The 22,941-nt window shown below is 42.9% G+C and overlaps 1 protein-coding gene across 1 annotated transcript in view; it reads left to right on the top strand.

Moving 5' to 3' along the window:
- Window positions 1-22,439, top strand: part of LOC139372439 (protocadherin-9) — an 801,390-nt gene extending 778,951 nt beyond the window's left edge. The window contains exon 5 of the mRNA XM_071112154.1: window positions 21,361-22,439. Within this exon, the coding sequence (XP_070968255.1) occupies window positions 21,361-21,731 (371 nt within the window). The 3' untranslated portion in view covers window positions 21,732-22,439. The remainder of the gene's footprint in view (window positions 1-21,360) is intronic.
- Window positions 22,440-22,941: the final 502 nt, after the last annotated feature.

Below are 22,941 nucleotides of genomic sequence, written 5' to 3'. Positions count from 1 at the left end.
ACAATACCCAATAATGACAAAGCAAAAACAGTTTTTTTTTTGAAATGTTAGCAAATTTATAAAAATGAATGAGAGACTTTGCTATGAGACTTGAAATTAAGCTCAGGTGCATCCTGTTTCCATTGATCCATGGAGTCCACCTGTGGTAAACTAAGCTCAAGTGCATTCTGTTTCCATTGATCCATGGAGTCTACCTGTGGTAAATTAAGCTCAGGTGCATCCTGTTTCCATTGATCCATGGAGTCCACCTGTGGTAAATTAAGCTCAGGTGCATCCTGTTTCCATTGATCTATGGAGTCCACCTGTGGTAAATTAATCTCAGGTGCATCCTGTTTCCATTGATCCATGGAGTCCACCTGTGGTAAATTCAGATGATTGGATATCATTTGGAGAGGTACACATCCGTCTATATAAGGTCCCACAGTTGACAGTGCATGTCAGAGCAAAAACCAATGAGGTGGAAGGAATTGTCCGTACAGCTCTGAGACAGGATTGTGTCAAGGCACAGATCTGACGAAGGGTACCAAAACATTTCTGCAGCATTGAAAGTCCACAAGAACACAGTGGCCTCCGTAATTCTTAAATTTGGAACCACCAAGACATCCTAGAAGTGACCTCCAAGCCAAACTAAGCAATCTGGGGGAGAAGGGCCTTGGTCAGGGAGGTGACCAAGAACCCGATGTATATGTTTGCGTGAGTTTGTATGTGAGCGTGAGTGTGTATTTAGTATTTTATTAAGGATCCCCATTAGTTCCTGCCAAGGCAGCAGCTACTCTTCCTGGGGTTTATTATGGATCCCCATTAGTTCCTGCCAAGAAAGCAGCTACTCTTCCTGGGGTTTATTATGGATCCCCATTAGTTCCTGCCAAGGCAGCAGCTACTCTTCCTGGGGTTTATTATGGATCCCCATTAGTTCCTACCAAGGCAGCAGCTACTCTTCCTGGGGTTTATTATGGATCCCCATTAGTTCCTGCCAAGACAGCAGCTACTCTTCCTGGGGTTTATTATGGATCCCCATTAGTTCCTGCCAAGGCAGCAGCTACTCTTCCTGGGGTTTATTATGGATCCCCATTAGTTCCTGCCAATGCAGCAGCTACTCTTCCTGGGGTTTATTATGGATCCCCATTAGTTCCTGCCAAGGCAGCAGCTCCTCTTCCTGGGGTTTATTATGGATCCCCATTAGTTCCTGCCAAGGCAGCAGCTACTCTTCCTGTGGTTTATTACGGATCCCCATTAGTTCCTGCCAAGGCAGCAGCTACTCTTCCTGTGGTTTATTATGGATCCCCATTAGTTCCTGGCAATGCAGCAGCTACTCTTCCTGTGGTTTATTATGGATCCCCATTAGTTCCTGCCAAGGCAGCAGCTACTCTTCCTGTGGTTTATTACGGATCCCCATTAGTTCCTGCCAAGGCAGCAGCTACTCTTCCTGTGGTTTATTATGGATCCCCATTAGTTCCTGCCAAGGCAGCAGCTACTCTTCCTGGGGTTTATTATGGATCCCCATTAGTTCCTGCCAAGGCAGCAGCTACTCTTCCTGTGGTTTATTACGGATCCCCATTAGTTCCTGTCAAGGCAGCAGCTACTCTTCCTGTGGTTTATTATGGATCCCCATTAGTTCCTGCCAAGGCAGCAGCTACTCTTCCTGGGGTTTATTATGGATCCCCATTAGTTCCTGCCAAGGCAGCAGCTACTCTTCCTGTGGTTTATTACGGATCCCCATTAGTTCCTGCCAAGGCAGCAGCTACTCTTCCTGGGGTTTATTATGGATCCCCATTAGTTCCTGCCAAGGCAGCAGCTACTCTTCCTGTGGTTTATTACGGATCCCCATTAGTTCCTGCCAAGGCAGCAGCAACTACTTTTCCAAGGGTTTATTCGGGATCCTCATTAGCTTATGCCAAGGCAATCTCTCCTCTACTCTGAGCCAGTAAGAGATAGACATGTGTATTGATGTTAGCTCTACATGTCCATTCAAGGGCCAGTCGTGCCTGTTTTGTTGAAAGGGATGTTAAGCAGAGCAGTCCTTTATTATAGACAGACCTCTACCCATCAAAGACTTCTACCCATCAGACTTCTACCCATCAGACCTCTATCCATCAAAGACCTCTACCCACCAAAGCAGAGCAGTCCTTTATTATAGACAGACTTCTACCCATCAAAGACTTCTACCCATCAGACTTCTACCCATCAAAGACCTCTACCCATCAGACTTCTACCCATCAGACTTCTACCCATCAAAGACTTCTACCCATCAGACTTCTACCCATCAAAGACCTCTACCCATCAAAGACTTCTACCCATCAGACTTCTACCCATCAAAGACCTCTACCCATCAGACTTCTACCCATCAAAGACCTCTACCCATCAAAGACTTCTACCCATCAAAGACTTCTACCCATCAAAGACTTCTACCCATCAGACTTCTACCCATCAAAGACCTCTATCAATCAAAGCAGAGCAGTCCTTTAATATAGACAGACCTCTACCCATCAAAGACTTCTACCCATCAGACTTCTACCCATCAAAGACTTCTACCCATCAAAGCAGAGCAGTCCTTTAATATAGACAGACCTCTACCCATCAAAGACTTCTACCCATCAGACTTCTACCCATCAAAGACTTCTACCCATCAGACTTCTACCCATCAAAGACTTCTACCCATCAGACTTCTACCCATCAAAGACTTCTACCCATCAGACTTCTACCCATCAAAGACCTCTACCCATCAAAGACTTCTATCCATCAAAGCAGAGCAGTCCTTTAATATAGACAGACCTCTACCCATCAAAGACTTCTACCCATCAGACCTCTACCCATCAAAGACTTCTACCCATCAAAGCAGAGCAGTCCTTTAATATCGACAGACATCTACCCATTTTAGCTACTGTTGCATCAGTATGTTTGGTCCATGACAGTTTACAATTCAGGGTTTTACTCCAAGTAGTTTAGTCTCCTCAACTTGCTCGGGTTTCCACATTATTCATTACCAGATTTAGTTGAGGTTCAAGGTTTTAGTGAATGGTTTGTCCCAAATACAATGCCTTTAGTTTTATACATATTTAAGGTTTTAGTGAATGGTTTGTCCCAAACACAATGCCTTTAGTTTTATACATATTTAAGGTTTTAGTGAATGGTTTGTCCCAAACACAATGCCTTTAGTTTTATACATATTTAAGGTTTTAGTGAATGGTTTGTCCCAAACACAATGCCTTTAGTTTTATACATATTTAAGGTTTTAGTGAATGGTTTGTCCCAAATACAATGCTTTTAGTTTTATACATATTTAAGACTATTACTTGCCACTCATTCTAAAACTGACTGCAGCTTTTTGTTAAGCGCTGCAGGGATTTCACTTGCTTTTTGTAGCTGACGTGTATAATGATGAGTCATTGGCATATATAGACACACAGGCTTTACTTAGTGCCAGTGGCAGGTCAATAGTAAAGATTGAAAAAAATAAATAAAGGGGCCTAGACAACTGCCCTGGGGAACGCCTGATTCTATCTGGATCATGTTGGAGAGGCTTCCATTAAAGAACACCCTCTGTGTTCTGTTAGACAGGTAACTCTTTATCCACATTGTAGCAGGGGGTGTAAAGCCATAGCACATACGTTTATTCCATCAGCAGATTATGATCGATAATGTCAAAAGCTGAAAGTCACAACTTCCGCCAAAGTCGGTCCCTCTCCTTGTTCGGGCGGTGTTCGGCGGTCGACGTCACCGGCCTTCTAGCCATCACTGATCCATTTGTCATTTTCCATTGGTTTTGTCTTGTCTTCCATCACACCTGGTTCCAATCCCATCAATTACATGTTGTGTATTTAACCCTTTGTTTCCCCTCACGTCCTCGTCGGAGACTGTTTAGTTTGTATGAGATGTGCTATTTCAGTGTTGGTGTGCGACGGGTTTTGTACCCACTTTGTTCTTTTGTACACGTTGGTTGTTTTGGAGTTTTGTCAGCAACTCGGTTTATACAAAGTTTGTTCTGCTGCTCCTGACTTCCCTTTACACTGAAGTCTAACAAAACAAGCTTCTTGTTATCAATTTATTTCAGCTAATCATCGGTGATTTGTGTAAGTGTCGTACATGTTGATTGCCCTTCCCTATAAGCATGTTGAAAGTCAGTTGTTCATTTGTTTACTGTATCTTGTCAAACACAATGTTTTTCTCCAAAAGTTTACTAAGGGTTGGTAACAGGCTGAGTGGTCGGCTTTTTGTGCCAGTAAATGGTGCTCTGCTCTTCTTGGGTAGCGGAATGACTTTTGGTTCTCTTTAGATTTCAGGGCACGCACTTTCCTGTAGGCTTAGATTGAATAAATGGCAAACAGGAGTGGGTTTTCAGTCAGCTATTGTCTTCAGTACGTTTCAATACGAGTTGTCAGACCCAGGTGACTTGTCATTATTGATAGACTACAATGATATTTTTTGACCTCTTCCACAATCACTTTATGGAATTTAAAAAATCCTATTGCTTGTCTTTCATAATTTGATCAGTTATGCGTGGATGTGTTTGTTCAGAGTTTGTCGTTGCCATGTCATGTCTAAATTTGCTAATCTGCTAATCTGCTAATGTGCTAATGTGCTAATGTGCTAATTTGCTAATCTGCTAATCTGCTAATCTGCTAATCTGCTAATCTGCTAATTTGCTAATCTGCTAATCTGCTAATCTGCTAATCTGCTAATCTGCTAATTTGCTAATCTGCTAATCTGCTAATCTGCTAATCTGCTAATCTGCTAATTTGCTAATCTGCTAATCTGCTAATTTGCTAATCTGCTAATCTGCTAATCTCGCAAAAGAAAAATATCACTAATGTAGCTGGCAATATCAGTGGGTTTTGTGATAAATGAGCCATCTGATTCAATGAATGACAGAGCTGAGTTTGCCCTTTTGCCAAACATTTCTTTCAAGTGTCTCTAAGGCTTTTTTTTACGATCACTCTTTAAATGATTTAATCTTTGTTTCATAGTACAGTTTCTTCTTATTCATTGTTTAATTCAGTCACAATATTTTTCAATTTACAATATGTTGTATGGGGCTCCCTAGTGGCGCTAAAATTGGCCCAGCGACGTCTGGGTTTGGCTGAGGTAGGCATTTACTGTAAATGACTTGCCTAGTTAAATATAAAATGTTTGCCAACCAGCTGCGCAGCCAGACTTATTTGCCATTCCTTTTTCCTCGTCCCTGTCAACCATACCATTCTTCAGTTCTTAATCAATCCACAGAGATTTAACAGTTTTTACAGCCATTTTCTTAACGGTTGCTTATTAGTAACTGGAATAAGTAGTTTCATAAATGTGTCAAGTGCAACGTCTGGTTTGCTCCTCATTACAACACAGAAACAGATCTTCAACATATGAATCACTACACCACTTATTCTATGACCTCCTATACACTATATTAGGCCCAGTCTTTGGGTCCTAGATATGGCTTCTATATTATGATCAATACATACGATAGTTTTGGATTCTGCTTTAGAGCAGATTTCTGCAGTTTTAGTAAAAATGTGACCAATACATGATGAAAGCCAGTCAATATGTTGTTATATGTTAGATGTTATAATCATGTATTGCTACCACTGTATCATCAAAGGTATTATCTAAGTGAGTTTCAGAGATAGTCAGAATAGAAATGTTTTTTATTTTAATGTCAAGTTGTCGATTTCATGAACCTTGTTTCTTCGGCTTTGTATGTTAATGTAGGCTATTATTTTTAGCGCTTTTCTAGGTTGCTTGATTGTTTTTTAGCTGGGAGGCCGTCAGAGGTAGACATGACAGTGATGTTTATGTTTGGGTGGACTGCTCACTGGATTTTCTTCTAGGGCAAACTCAGTGCTAACAGTATAAACTCAGGTTCGTAGACACTTGATTACTGCTGACAATAGCTGTTGGATTGACAGAGGCATTTAGAGGAACGTGAATGAGGTGACTTACACTACGACTGACAACCCCCACCACCCCACAGGGAAAATGTATATTTGCAGCAGCACTGAGACAACTCAATGACAAAATGACAGGGATGATCTGTCATTGTCTCAATGTGGACTTGTGTGTCCAGCAAGGAGAAAGCTTGTCCTCTAGTGATCAGTAACAAGGAGCATCAAGCTGATAGGAGCTCAGCCTCAATAACAACACACAGAGAGACACACACACAGGGACACACACACACACACAGAGAGACACACACACAGACACACACATTTATAATGTAGATCTCCCCCCAGTATATTGTGTATTTATAATGTAGATCTCCCCCCCAGTATAGTGTACATTTATAATGTAGATCTCCCCCCCAGTATAGTGTGTATTTATAATGTAGATCTCCCCCCCCCCAGTATAGTGTGTGTTTATAATGTAGATCCCCCCCCCCCAGTATAGTATGTATTTATAATGTAGATCCCCCCCCCCAGTATAGTGTGTATTTATATTGTAGATCCCCCCCCCCCCAGTATAGTGTGTATTTATATTGTAGACCCCCCCCCCCCCAGTATAGTGTGTATTTATAATGTAGATCTCTCCTCCCTCTGGCACCAGCATCTTGACACAACAGCCGTTGGTAAGTGACATCAGAGAGACAGGAGGTCAATTGGTGACTGTGTATGTGTGTCTGTGTGTGTGTGTATCTGTGTGTGTGTGTATTTGTGTGCGTGCTTATGTGTGTGTGTATATGTGTGCGTGTGTGTGTATGTGTGTTTGTGTGCGTGCGTGCGTGTGTGTGTGTGTGTGCGTGCGTATGTGTGTGTGTGTATCTGTGTGCATGTGTGTGTGTGTGTACTCATCATTGTGAATGGAGGTCAATGGGAGACTGCCCGTACGATGGTTAAAGACAGACTGGTTCTAGACAGACATCAGCCCTCCAATACACACCAATACACACCAATACGTACCAATACATACCGATACGTACCAATACATACCGATACGTACCAATACATACCAAAACATACCAATACACACCAATACATACCAATACATACCGATACGTACCAATACATACCGATACGTACCAATACATACCAAAACATACCAATACACACCAATACGTACCGATACATACCGATACGTACCAATACACACCGATATGTACCAATACATACCGATACATACCGATACGTACCAATACATACCGATACATACCAATACATACCAATACATACCAATACATACCGATACATACCGATACATACCGATACATACCAATACATACCAATACATACCAATACATACCGATACATACCAATACATACCAATACATACCAATACATACCAATACATACCAATACATACCAATACATACCGATACATACCGATACATACCAATACATACCGATACGTACCAATACATACCAATACATACCAATACATACCGATACATACCAATACATACCAATACGTACCAATACATACCGATACATACCAATACGTACCAATACATACCGATACATACCAATACGTACCAATACATACCAATACATACCAATACATACCGATACATACCAATACATACCAATACATACCAATACATACCAATACATACCAATACATACCAATACATACCAATACATACCGATACATACCGATACATACCAATACATACCAATACGTACCAATACATACCAATACATACCAATACGTACCAATACATACCGATACATACCAATACGTACCAATACATACCGATACATACCAATACGTACCAATACATACCAATACATACCGATACATACCGATACATACCAATACATACCGATACATACCAATACATACGATACATACCAATACATACCAATACATACCGATACATACCAATACATACCAATACATACCAATACATACCAATACACACCAATACATACCAATACATACCAATACATACCGATACACACCAATACATACCGATACACACCAATACATACCGATACATACCAATACATACCAATACATACCAATACATACCGATACATACCAATACATACCGAGACGTATAGTAAATCCTCTCTCTTGGACTGGCGTTGTCCCTTTACCAGTCCGACTGTGGACTTTTGCCCTAGATTCGTTTTGTCCTCACTCTGCTACAGAGAGTTCAGTTTCACTTCTGGGTTTGTTGACGATATTCATAGGCAGTGTCAGTTTCTCACACCTGGAAAATCATCCTGCAAGAACAGGAAACACGATTTATAGTTTGGATTATAATATATTGACATTTTAGAAGTGGTGGATACATTGTTGGTTTAAGGGGCAAATCAATTCTGATCATTTAAAGTGTAAATTACAAACTTTAGACGCCTTTTTAAACCTTGAATAAACTTCAAAGTTTGTTTTTTTTGCAACGAGAAGGGTGATCGAATTAAGATCCTACATCTGTTCGTTCATTTGACTGTCCTGGACGTTATAGAGAGGCTTCAGTACCTCTACTTCGTTAAGGCTCAGAGTCTGAGACTATATGATTCACTTGGACTGGCCTTGTCTAAATCAGGCCTACGTCCAATATATATCCTCAATGGGAACCTGTTCCATGTATTCTGTTGACAATATGATTCCCTTCTGTTTGATATGTCCTTGTCTAAATCAGGCCTACATCCAATAATATATCCTCAATGGGACCCTATGTAGTCCACTACTACCCTATGGGTCCTGGTCTAATGTAGTGCACTAAATGGGGGAAAGGGTGTAGTTTGTCACAGACAATGGAGACCAGATGACAGGTGTTCCTCGGATGTGATGTCTCAATCACACCCTGGCTTTGTCACAAATTGCAGACTATTTCCCTATATAGTGCACTGCTTAGAACCAGAGGCCCATAAGGATGGATCTAGGGGGTTGCAGTTTTTTGGGACACAGGGGATTACTCAATCAGGCCTTGTTTTGGGTGCCAAGCACCTTGACAGCAGGTCGCTATAGCTGGTGAGATGAAGAGTGAAAATTGTCCCGTGCCCATGTGGAGATTCTGATTGGCTCTCCCGTGTGACTCTCCTCCAATCTACATGGTAATGGAGAGGCTATTACACCGGAGGAATAGAAACGCTCAATTTACATCTGATTAACGGACGAAACTGAGAGGCTCCATCTTGACGCTCAAATGGCACCCTATTCCCTACGTGTGCACTACTTTGACCAGAGCTCTATAGAACCATATTCCCTACGTAGTGCACTACTTTGGACCGAGCCCTATAGAAACATATTCCCTACGTAGTGCACTACTTTGGACCAGAGCCCTATAGAACCTTATTCCCTACGTAGTGCACTATAGTATACTACATAGTGAATAGGGTGTCATTTAGGAAACATCGTAAGGAAACAGAACATGATGGCTGTTTGGTGAGGAAACAGTTGCTGTGGTAACAGACTTGTATATAAAAGAAGAAAGGTACCATTAAGTTGGTCTTATATCTGTGTAGTGGTGTAGTACATTCATAGATATACAATCTAACGATTTGTCCTCCCCGTTCAAGTCAATAATGGCATAATGGGTAGACTGGCGGCCATTGAGGGTGTACCCAATCGGAGCGAAACAGGAAGTAAAAGCAATCTGTAGCGTGATTTTTTTTTTTTTTAAGTCAACTCAACTGACGTTACAAAAAATATTGCTAGATACCATTTCTCTGATTTCATTATTGTCGGGCTACATTTTCCTGTTATGTACGCTAGTCCACTTACCAACGAAGTAGCCACTCCCACTACCACTCCCACTCCCATTCCCACTCCCACTCCACTTCCATCCATATTCTCATTCCCATCCCTATTCCCATTCCCACTTCCATTCCCACTTCCACTACCATGCACACTAGCATTCCCACTCCCACTCTCATTCCCACTAGCATTCCCACTCCCACTCCCATTCCAATTCCCATTCCCACTCCCACTCCCAATCCCACTACCACTACCACTCCCACTATCATGCACACTCCCATTCCCACTCACACTCCCATTCCCATTCCCACTATCAATCCCACTCACTCCCATTCCCACTACCATTCCCACTCCCACTACCACTTTCATTCCCACTCCCACTCCCACTACCATTCCTATTCCCATTTCCACTCCCACTTCCAAAACCACTCCCATCCCCAGTCTGCCATTTACTTCACTCACTCCTCAGCTCGCTCCTGTCTTCCTCTCTCTCCAATCTCATTTTGGGAAATTAATCTTCCTGTCACCCTCTCTAATCCCCCCCGTCCCCTCTCCTCTTCCTACCCCTCCTGCTATTCCTCATGTCACCATGATAATGTGTCGCTCTGCCAGGCTCCTCACGAGCTCATTATCTAGAGTTATTGGGACGGACTGCTACCCTACATGGAGTGGAGGAGAGGGGAGAGTGGAGGAAAAGGAGAGACAGGAGGGAAGGGGAGGGGGAGGAGAGAGGAGGGGAAGGGGGAGAGGGAAGGGGGGGGTGAGGAGGGGAAGGGGGAGACAAGAGGAGAACAGAGGAGAGGAGAGGAGGGGAGATGAGTGACTCCCATTGTGACTCCCGTCATCTTATTTCAGTCATTTCTATGGCCCCAGAACAATCTGGACATGGAAAATGATTTCGGATGGTTTAAAGGGTCTGGAATCACTACGTTTAAAGCCAAGGGCTCCCAGAACGTTGACGGAGCAAGGCGACATGTTGTTATTAAAGACACAAAAGGCTGGCACAACGACATCAATTCACGCTGTCCTCGGCATGAATGACCCTGGAGGGTTCCACAGCTGCTTCTGCCTTCCTTCCTTCCATTCTTCCCCGCCGATGTCTCACAGACAAGGGCCTCCCGTTTTTGTATCCTTTATGATAAAAGACAGTAATCAAATTTGGTTGAGTAGCTAGAGGAGGCTAGAGATGGTGGGAGAAGAGAGGAGGGAGAGAAGAGGAGGCTAGAGAAGAAGAGGGGGCTAGAGAAGAAGAGGAGGCTAGAGAAGAAGAGGGGGCTAGAGAAGAAGAAGAGGGAAAGAAGAAGAGGAGGGAAAGAAGAAGAGGAGGGAGAGAAGAAGAGGAGTGAGAGAAGCAGAAGAGGAGGGAGAGGGATGGATTAAATTAACGTTGATTATTGCCAGTCCTATGAGGTTTGATGGAAAGAGCAGCATGGATGGCAGGCTTTGTAAATGTACTGCCATTTGTTTAACTAGTGGTTATATGTGTCTCTGAAGGGTGACTGATGATAGCATACAGTATTAAACTGGTTAAATGACAACTCAAACAGCTAAGCTGAGTGTTGTCAAGGAGGTGGCCATTTGAAGGGAAATGTCCATTGTCTGTCACGTGTCAGTTACCAGGTACTATAGGAACTTGGAAGCATAGTGAGTGGCAAATCATTTGTAAAAAAAAAAAATTGAGAAGAGTAGTGGCCCGAGGCAACTGCCCTGAGGGACACCGCACTGTACATACCTGATGTTAGAGAAGCTTCCATTGACGAACATTCTCCGGGTTCTATTGGATAAATATTTCCCCAACCATGTGATGTCAGGTGATGTAAAGCCACAGCAAGTGAGTTCTTCATTAACAATGTATTATCAATAACATTCATTCTGAAATATAACAATGCAGCTCCACCTATCATCTTATTATCCATTTTTTTAAACCAATCATCAGTCATCTAAGTCAGTGCAGTACAAATTGAGTGCCCTTCTCAATATGCATACTGAAAGTCAGTAGTTAACTTGATCTCTGATAAAGAGCAGGTTACTTGTTCAAACAACATTTTCGCCATATGTTTACTAAAAACAGGCAGCAAACTGATTGGGAGGCCGTTAAGAGCCAGCAAAGGGTGCTTTACAATTTTTAGACGGTGGAATTACTTTGGCTTTCTTCCGAGCCTTCGGATTCCTCCTTTAGGCTTTGGTTATTAAATATACAGCACATATTTTGTATTGAATTTTAAACATCATCATTGTCTCTTCTGATATATGATCAATAACCATTAATACGTTCACACAGACTCAAACATGTACATGTAAAACAACACAACCACATGTGTCTTTAAACACTCTGTCTGTGGGTTGATTGGGCTGTAGTGGTTGATTGGGCTGTAGTGGTTGATTGGGCTGTAGTTCAGTGGACATGGATGGCTGTCACTGGATCACCTGTCTGGACTGAGGGATGGATGATGTGTCTGGACTGAGGGACAGATCACCTGTCTGGACTGAGGGACAGATCACCTGTCAGGACTGTGGGACAGATCACCTGTCTGGACTGAGGGACAGATCACCTGTCTGGACTGAGGGATGGATGATGTGTCTGGACTGAGGGACAGATTACCTGTCTGGACTGAGGGACAAATCACCTGTCTGGACTGATGGATGGATGATGTGTCTTGGCTGAGGGATGGATAGAGTGTCTGGACTGAGGGATGGATGGAGTGTCTGGACTGATGGATAGATCACCTGTCTGGACTGAGGGACAGATCACCTGTCTGGACTGAGGGACGGACGGAGTGTCTGGACTGAGGAATGGATGATGTGTCTGGACTGAGGAATGGATGACGTGTCTGGACTGATGGATGGATGGAGTGTCTGTGCTGAGGGTTGGGGCTCCATGGACCAGTGGGCTCTGGGACCATCAAAGGGGTCATCTATTAGGAGGATTATACAAGGTATGTGTGATGAAACAGAGCTAGAAATCCAAGGAAACTGATGATGAACTTTACAACTTGATGTACAGTGCAGTAGAAAGGAGGGAAGAGCGAAGGTCTGGAACATTTTGGCTAGGTGGTTTTTAGGCTGTAGTTCCTGAAATAAGTGATGGAGCCCAGGTAACATGACTACATGGAACTCTCTGGTAGCCCAGGTAACATGACTACATGGAACTCTCTGGTAGCCCAGGTAACATGACTACATGGAACTCTCTGGTAGCCCAGGTAACATGACTACATGGAACTCTCTGGTAGCCCAGGTAACATGACTACATGGAACTCTCTGGTAGCCCAGGTAACATGACTACTTGGAACTCTCTGGTAGCCCAGGTAACATGACTACATGGAACTCTCTGGTAGCCCAGGTAACAATCTACTTCCGGCGCCGACAGAGATGGCCGCCTCGCTTCGCGTTCCTAGGAAACTATGCAGTTTTTTGTTTTTTTACGTGTTATTTCTTACATTAGTACCCCAGGTCATCTTAGGTTTCATTACATACAGTCGAGAAGAACTACTGAATATAAGATCAGCATCAACTCACCATCAGTACGACCAAGAATATGTTTTTCGCGACGCGGATCCTGTGTTCTGCCTTACAAACAGGACAACGGAGTGGATCCTATGCAGCGACCCAAAAAAACGACTCCGAAAGAGAGGGAAACGAGGCGGTCTTCTGGTCAGACTCCGGAGACGGGCACAGCGCGCACCACTCCCTAGCATTCTTCTTGCCAATGTCCAGTCTCTTGACAACAAGGTTGATGAAATCCGAGCAAGGGTAGCATTCCAGAGGGACATCAGAGACTGTAACGTTCTTTGCTTCACGGAAACGTGGCTTACTGGAGAGACGCAATCCGAAGCGGTGCAGCCAACAGGTTTCTCCACGCATCGCGCAGACAGGAAAAAACATCTTTCTGGTAAAAAGAGGGGCGGGGGCGTATGCCTTATGACTAACGTGACATGGTGCGATGAAAGAAACATACAGGAACTCAAATCCTTCTGTTCACCTGATTTAGAATTCCTCACAATCAAATGTAGACCGCATTATCTACCAAGAGAATTCTCTTCGATTATAATCACAGCCGTATATATCCCCCCCCAAGCAGACACATCGATGGCTCTGAACGAACTTTATTTAACTCTCTGCAAACTGGAAACAATTTATCCGGAGGCTGCATTCATTGTAGCTGGGGATTTTAACAAGGCTAATCTGAAAACAAGACTCCCCAAATTTTATCAGCATATCGATTGCGCAACCAGGGGAGGAAAGACCTTGGACCATTGTTACTCTAACTTCCGCGACGCATATAAGGCCCTGCCCCGCCCCCCTTTCGGAAAAGCTGACCACGACTCCATTTTGTTGATCCCTGCCTACAGACAGAAACTAAAACAAGAGGCTCCCACGCTGAGGTCTGTCCAACGCTGGTCCGACCAAGCTGACTCCACACTCCAAGACTGCTTCCATCACGTGGACTGGGAGATGTTTCGTATTGCGTCAGATAACAACATTGACGAATACGCTGATTCGGTGTGCGAGTTCATTAGAACGTGCGTTGAAGATGTCGTTCCCATAGCAACGATTAAAACATTCCCTAACCAGAAACCGTGGATTGATGGCAGCATTCGTGTGAAACTGAAAGCGCGAACCACTGCTTTTAATCAGGGCAAGGTGTCTGGTAACATGACCGAATACAAACAGTGCAGCTATTCCCTCCGCAAGGCTATCAAACAAGCTAAGCGCCAGTACAGAGACAAAGTAGAATCTCAATTCAACGGCTCAGACACAAGAGGCATGTGGCAGGGTCTACAGTCAATCACGGACTACAGGAAGAAACCCAGCCCAGTCACGGACCAGGATGTCTTGCTCCCAGGCAGACTAAATAACTTTTTTGCCCGCTTTGAGGACAATACAGTGCCACTGACACGGCCTGCAACGAAAACATGCGGTCTCTCCTTCACTGCAGCCGAGGTGAGTAAGACATTTAAACGTGTTAACCCTCGCAAGGCTGCAGGCCCAGATGGCATCCCCAGCCGCGCCCTCAGAGCATGCGCAGACCAGCTGGCCGGTGTGTTTACGGACATATTCAATCAATCCCTATACCAGTCTGCTGTTCCCACATGCTTCAAGAGGGCCACCATTGTTCCTGTTCCCAAGAAAGCTAAGGTAACTGAGCTAAATGACTAACGCCCCGTAGCACTCACATCCGTCATCATGAAGTGCTTTGAGAGACTAGTCAAGGACCATATCACCTCCACCCTACCTGACACCCTAGACCCACTCCAATTTGCTTACCGCCCAAACAGGTCCACAGACGATGCAATCTCAACCACACTGCACACTGCCCTAACCCATCTGGACAAGAGGAATACCTATGTGAGAATGCTGTTCATCGACTACAGCTCGGCATTCAACACCATAGTACCCTCCAAGCTCGTCATCAAGCTCGAGACCCTGGGTCTCGACCCCGCCCTGTGCAACTGGGTACTGGACTTCCTGACGGGCCGCCCCCAGGTGGTGAGGGTAGGCAACAACATCTCCTCCCCGCTGATCCTCAACACTGGGGCCCCACAAGGTTGCGTTCTGAGCCCTCTCCTGTACTCCCTGTTCACCCACGACTGCGTGGCCACGCACGCCTCCAACTCAATCATCAAGTTTGCGGACGACACAACAGTGGTAGGCTTGATTACCAACAACGATGAGACGGCCTACAGGGAGGAGGTGAGGGCCCTCGGAGTGTGGTGTCAGGAAAACAACCTCACACTCAACGTCAACAAAACTAAGGAGATGATTGTGGACTTCAGGAAACAGCAGAGGGAACACCCCCCTATCCACATCGATGGAACAGTAGTGGAGAGGGTAGCAAGTTTTAAGTTCCTCGGCATACACATCACAGACAAACTGAATTGGTCCACTCACACAGACAGCATCGTGAAGAAGGCGCAGCAGCGCCTCTTCAACCTCAGGAGGCTGAAGAAATTCGGCTTGTCACCAAAAGCACTCACAAACTTCTACAGATGCACAATCGAGAGCATCCTGGCGGGCTGTATCACCGCCTGGTATGGCAACTGCACCGCCCTCAACCGTAAGGCTCTCCAGAGGGTAGTGAGGTCTGCACAACGCATCACCGGGGGCAAACTACCTGCCCTCCAGGACACCTACACCACCCGATGTCACAGGAAGGCCATAAAGATCATCAAGGACATCAACCACCCGAGCCACTGCCTGTTCACCCCGCTATCATCCAGAAGGCGAGGTCAGTACAGGTGCATCAAAGCTGGGACCGAGAGACTGAAAAACAGCTTCTATCTCAAGGCCATCAGACTGTTAAACAGCCACCACTAACACTGAGTGGCTGCTGCCAACACACTGACACTGACTCAACTCCAGCCACTTTAATAATGGGAATTGATGGGAAATGATGTAAATATATCACTAGCCACTTTAAACAATGCTACCTTATATAAATGTTACTTACCCTACATTATTCATCTCATACGCATACGTATATACTGTACTCTATATCATCGACGGTATCCTTATGTAATACATGTATCACTAGCCACTTTATACTATACTATGCCACTTTGTTTACATACTCATCTCATTTGTACATACTGTACCCGATACCATCTACTGTATCTTGCCTATGCTGCTCTGTACCATCACTCATTCATATATCCTTATGTACATATTCTTTATCCCCTTACACTGTGTACAAGACAGTAGTTTTGGAATTGTTAGTTAGATTACTTGTTATTACTGCATTGTCGGAACTAGAAGCACAAGCATTTCGCTACACTCGCATTAACATCTGCTAACCATGTGTATGTGACAAATAAAATTTGATTTGATTTGATTTGATTTGATTTTAACATGACTACATGGAACTCTCTGGTAGCCCAGGTAACATGACTACATGGAACTCTCTGGTAGCCCAGGTAACATGACTACATGGAACTCTCGGGTAGCCCAGGTAACATGACTACTTGGAACTCTCTGGTAGCCCAGGTAACATGACTACATGGAACTCTCTGGTAGCCCAGGTAACATGACTACATGGAACTCTCTGGTAGCCCAGGTAACATGACTACATGGAACTCTCTGGTAGCCCAGGTAACATGACTACATGTAACTCTCTGGTAGCCCAGGTAACATGACTACATGGAACTCTCTGGTAGCCCAGGTAACATGACTACATGGAACTCTCTGGTAGCCCAGGTAACATGACTACATGGAACTCTCTGGTAGCCCAGGTAACATGACTACATGGAACTCTCTGGTAGCCCAGGTAACATGACTACATGGAACTCTCTGGTAGCCCAGGTAACATGACTACATGGAACTCTCTGGTAGCCCAGGTAACATGACTACATGGAACTCTCTGGTAGCCCAGGTAACATGACTACATGGAACTCTCTGGTAGCCCCTATACAGAACATTGACAATGAGGTTGAATGAGGTTTGAATGCAGACCTTTGGTGAATATTCTTGTGTCATGTCGAAAAGAATTGAAGATATTACCTAGAGCATTTTCTGTTGTCGTCAGCAACTGTGTATCTTTGGTAGCTGATAAGTGTCACGGATCAGTCCGGAACTGTGTCATTGCGCACACCTGGTCCCCGTTCCCACTGATTGCGTTTGTATAAATGTGCCCTTTGTTTCAGACTCGGGCTGTCGATTAGTGTTACACTGTCCGTTGGTCGCGTGAGTACATTTGCCTTGTTGTATTTGGGCTTTCGTGCCCTTGTGGATTGCGCAGGCGATTACGGGGTCTCGTCCCGTGTGATAATCATTGTGCGATTGTGTTATTTATTCAAGGTACTCTTCGCTCTTTTTTGTCTGGGTTTCAACCCTGTGTTTTTGTGTTAGGTGTTTGTTTGGTCTTCGTCCCCTTTGCCTTTACACGGCACGCTGTAATTTGGGCTGAATAAAAAAAAAAAACTATTACGCATTCCTGCGCCTGTCTCCCGAATTATTCATACCAACGTGACAATAAGGTTGAAGGGATTTACCCAACCCTTCGGAAATATGGTCAGAGTCCCGAATGGCACCCTGTTCCCTATATAGTGCACTACTTTAGACCAGAGCACTATGGAACCCTATTCCCTATGTAGGGCACTACTTTAGACCAGAGCCCTATAAAACCCTATTCCCTATGTAGTGCACTACTTTTGACCAGGGCCCTATAAAACCCTATTCCCTATATAGTGCACTACTTTAGATCAGAGCCCTATAAAACCCTATTCCCTTTGTAGTGCACTACTTTTGACCAGGGCCCTATAAAACCCTATTCCCTATATAGTGCACTACTTTTGACCAGGGTGCACCATATAGGGAATAGGGAACCATTTGAGGCAGAAGCTACATTTACCATCTTTAAAAGGATAACGGAGATATCAAGATGTTGTAGATACTAGTTTGTAACACTCCTCTATGTTCCCGCTCTGTCCAACCAAAACTAGTGAAATAATTTAGTCTATCTCTGTCCCAGGAAGATCATTTATTCATTTCCGTCTTCCTGCCAAGTCGTGTGGCATCTGTCTCAAGGATGATTCTGAACTAAGTGAAGACAATACCTTCTGTACTGATGCCAGACATGGCATTTAGAAAACGTTTTCCATTTAAGGCTGAAAAGGCTTTTTTTTTTTAAGAACATGACATATGCATATTTCAGCTTTTTATTTTGGCTTCCAAAAGTACCATCATTTCTATTGGCAGAATTTCTAATGATCTTTAACATTTTAGTATTTCAAAGGGAATTATATATTCTGTTCTGTCGTTGTTGGGTTTGTTTTTGGTAGTGGTTGTTGTGGTAGAAATTGAGTGTAGAAATTGGTGATTTTTCTGTCAATTTCACATGTGTCTGTTGCGGTAGAGTTTCAGTGAAGAAACAGTTAATTTTCTATCCATTTCACATATGTCTGTTGTGGTAGAGTTTCAGTGAAGAAACAGTTAATTTTCTATCCATTTCACATATGTCTGTTGTGGTAGAGTTTCAATGAAGAAACATGTGATTTTCTATCCATTTCACGTATGTCTGTTGTGGAAGAGTTTCAATGAAGAAACAGTTGATTTTCTATCCATTTCACATATGTCTGTTGTGGTAGAGTTTCAGTGAAGAAACAGTTAATTTTCTATCCATTTCACATATGTCTGTTGTGGTAGAGTTTCAGTGAAGAAACAGTTAATTTTCTATCCATTTCACATATGTCTGTTGTGGTAGAGTTTCAATGAAGAAACATGTGATTTTCTATCCATTTCACGTATGTCTGTTGTGGAAGAGTTTCAATGAAGAAACAGTTGATTTTCTATCCATTTCACATATGTCTGTTGTGGTAGAGTTTCAGTGAAGAAACAGTTAATTTTCTATCCATTTCACATATGTCTGTTGTGGTAGAGTTTCAATGAAGAAACATGTGATTTTCTATCCATTTCACGTATGTCTGTTGTGGAAGAGTTTCAATGAAGAAACAGTTGATTTTCTATCCATTTCACATATGTCTGTTGTGGTAGAGTTTCAGTGAAGAAACAGTTAGTTTTCTATCCATTTCACATATGTCTGTTGTGGTAGAGTTTCAATGAAGAAACATGTGATTTTCTATCCATTTCACGTATGTCTGTTGTGGAAGAGTTTCAATGAAGAAACAGTTGATTTTCTATCCATTTCACATATGTCTGTTGTGGTAGAGTTTCAATGAAGAAACAGTTGATTTTCTATCCATTTCACATATGTCTGTTGTGGTAGAGTTTCAGTGTAGAAACAGGTGATTTTCTATCCATTTCACATATGTCTGTTGTGGTAGAGTTTCAATGAAGTAACAGTTGATTTTCTATCCATTTCACATATGTCTGTTGTGGTAGAGTTTCAGTGTAGAAACAGGTGATTTTCTATCCATTTCACATGTGTCTGTTGTGGTAGAGTTTCAGTGAAGAAACAGGTGATTTTCTATCCATTTCACATATGTCTGTTGTGGTAGTTTCAATGAAGAAACTGTTGATTTTCTATCCATTTCACATATGTCTGTTGTGGAGAGTTTCCGTGTAGAAACAGGTGATTTTCTATCCATTTCACATGTGTCTGTTGTGGTAGAGTTTCAGTGAAGAGACAGGTGATTTTCTATCCATTTCACATATGTCTGTTGTGGTAGAGTTTCAATGAAGAAACAGTTGATTTTCTATCCATTTCACATATGTCTGTTGTGGTAGAGTTTCCTTGTAGAAACAGGTGATTTTCTATCCATTTCACATGTGTCTGTTGTGGTAGAGTTTCAGTGAAGAGACAGGTGATTTTCTATCCATTTCACATATGTCTGTTGTGGTAGAGTTTCAATGAAGAAACAGTTGATTTTCTATCCATTTCACATATGTCTGTTGTGGTAGAGTTTTCGTGTAGAAACAGGTGATTTTCTATCCATTTCACATATGTCTGTTGTGGTAGAGTTTCAGTGAAGAAACAGTTTAATATTCTGTCCACCTCACATATTTCTTATCCCAGGAGAAGCCTGTTGAGCAAAACCCTGCATTGTTACCTCCTTTCGCTTTGTTCCACTTGACGTTTCTCCCACCTTCTCAACGTGAAATTTGAAGCTAAACTGACTTAAGGAACAGTTCACAACCTTTTAAATATTGACTTTATAACAAGTATTTTTGCTAGTTAATTAATAAGCAATGTGCCCGGTCTTCAGAAGCTGCTCTTTGTTTGTGCAGAACATAAATTAACACTTGCTCACAAGGCCTCGGGTATGAATTATATATGAGGTCGGCAACAACTAGCGCTAATGGTGTCTTGCCGCGTTTTACACAATTAGGTTTTTGCGGGAGCTAAAAATGTTGATTTGATCTAAAAGCGTTTTTATGAGTTGAGTGGATTAGAATGCGTTTCAGATTTCAAGAGGGATGTCTCCCGAGCCTGAAGGACAGAAATTATGTGACAGATGGAGAAGGTTGTAGTAGTTCTACAATGACACAATATTAAATATTCAACTTTGTTTACAAGACTAATATATAACTGTTAAATTAATTCTGTCATTAGTTACGGTCACTGTGTAGCACCTGTATAGTACTATCAGTATTACCTTGTTATGTATCTGTAGTACTATCAGTATTATCTTGTTATATCTCTATAGTACTAACAGTATTATCTTGTTATATCTCTGTAGTACTAACAGTATTACCTTGTTATATCTATATAGGACTAACAGTATGTCATTGTTATATCTCTGTAGTACTAACAGTATTATCTTGTTATATCTCTGTAGTACTAACAGTATTACCTTGTTATATCTATATAGGACTAACAGTATTTCATTGTTATATCTCTGTAGTACTAACAGTATTATCTTGTTATATCTCTGTAGTACTAACAGTATTATCTTGTTATATCTCTGTAGTACTAACAGTATTACCTTGTTATATCTCTATAGTACTAACAGTATTACCTTGTTATATCTATATAGGACTAACAGTATTTCATTGTTATATCTCTGTAGTACTAACAGTATTACCTTGTTTAATCTCTATAGGACTAACAGTATTTCATTGTTATATCTCTGTAGTACTAACAGTATTTTATTGTTATATCTCTGTAGTACTAACAGTATTACCTTGTTATATCTCTATAGTACTATCAGTATTACCTTGTTATGTCTCTGTAGTAGTAATGTTCTGGTTGTTCTGGTTCTGGAGACAGAGGTGTGGGCGGAGCTACAGAAACGTAACACTAACATGGAGTGTCCTGTTCTTCTTCTCTCTGTGTCTCTCTAGATGGCCCCCTGGGACCCAGAGGCCTAGTGGAAGCTACAGAGATGTGTACCCAGGAGTGTTTGGTGCTTGGCCACTCTGACAACTGCTGGATGCCCCCTACCCTCGGCTCCTACAGCCAGCCCAAGTCTCCAGTGTCCAACTTCGCCACCCAGAAAGAGTGGGCCAAAGAGAAACTGCTCAACGGCCATACTACGTTGACCCGGACCTGGAAGACCGATAGTGGGCGGGACCAGTTTTGTGACAAGAAGCAATTTGGCAGCGGGGAGGGACACTTCAGCACCAGTGGCCACATGGCTGACATCCCATTGGCTAGTTTGAAATCCTACCAGCCTACCACTGGCCCAGACTCTTCGAAGGAACACCAGCTATAAAAGGAGCTCTGATTGGAGGCAGCCAATCTAAACAGGGCTGCGATTGGATAATCTGAACAGGACAGATGACGCAAGTTTCAAGAGTTTTTTTTTTCTATCTTTTTTTTCTTTCTTGTTCGTACTATTTGATTTAAGTCGATGCTTGTGCTATGTGATAGTTACATGTGCTACGTAGGCCACTAGACTAGTACTGATGCAGTGTACTCTACAATTCAACTTTTTGGCGTTGGATGGATAGATGGCGCAAGAGAACGTCTCTTGGGATTCCCTTTTGATGGACGAAGCCCCGCCCCCATAAACAAAACATTTCCTCATCACTCTGATGGCTGGGGAAAAAAGGGCGGTCGAATCCACCTGGGAAACAGGAAGAACACGATCCAGGCCACCTGGGAAAAAAAACGGAAGAATACCTTAAACAGGAATTCATATACTCAACAGAAAAAGATAAAAAATGATCAACAATATTATGTCTGACCAATATATTCCAATATTGTGACGTGGTTGTTATTGAGTTTGTTTGAGACTATATTAATCTACACAATCAAAGAAAAACGGAGTTACAGGCCACGCCGAAAATGGTACCCTATTACCTATTTAGTGCACTACTTTTAACCAAGGTCCTAAGGCTTTGGTCAAAAGTAGTGCACTACATAGGGGAATAGGGTGCGATTTGGGACGTAATTAACCCCCCCCCACACACACACACACACACAAACACAATTCCAGTATAGGAAGGCGTGCGTCGTTCTGATTGATAACACTGTTAGTGAACACTTGTCTAGTCTGTCAATAGTCTGTGTGTTTTGTAAATAGGACGTGTGATACTAACCCAGTTGATGTAATACTGCCATGGATCTAGAACTCCCCTTATGACATCACATGGATCTAGAACTCCCCTTATGAAATCACATGGATCTAGAAGGGCGATCCGTGGCGGTCCCCTTATGACATCACATGGATCTAGAACTCCCCTTATGACATCACATGGATCTAGAACTCCCCTTATGACATCACATGGATCTAGAACAGCGATCCGTGGCGTTCCCCTTATGACATCACATGGATCTAGAAGGGCGATCCGTGGCGTTCCCCTTATGACATCACATGGATCTAGAACGACGATCGTGGCGGTCCCCTTATGACATCACATGGATCTAAAACGCCGATCCGTGGCAGTCCCCTTATGACATCACAATATGGTTTCCAATGG

This window comes from Oncorhynchus clarkii, chromosome 18, assembly GCF_045791955.1.
Source record: "Oncorhynchus clarkii lewisi isolate Uvic-CL-2024 chromosome 18, UVic_Ocla_1.0, whole genome shotgun sequence".
NCBI classification, from domain to species: Eukaryota; Metazoa; Chordata; class Actinopteri; order Salmoniformes; family Salmonidae; genus Oncorhynchus; species Oncorhynchus clarkii.
Note: the sequence above shows the minus strand (reverse complement) of the source record. Positions and strands in the feature narration are given on the sequence as shown.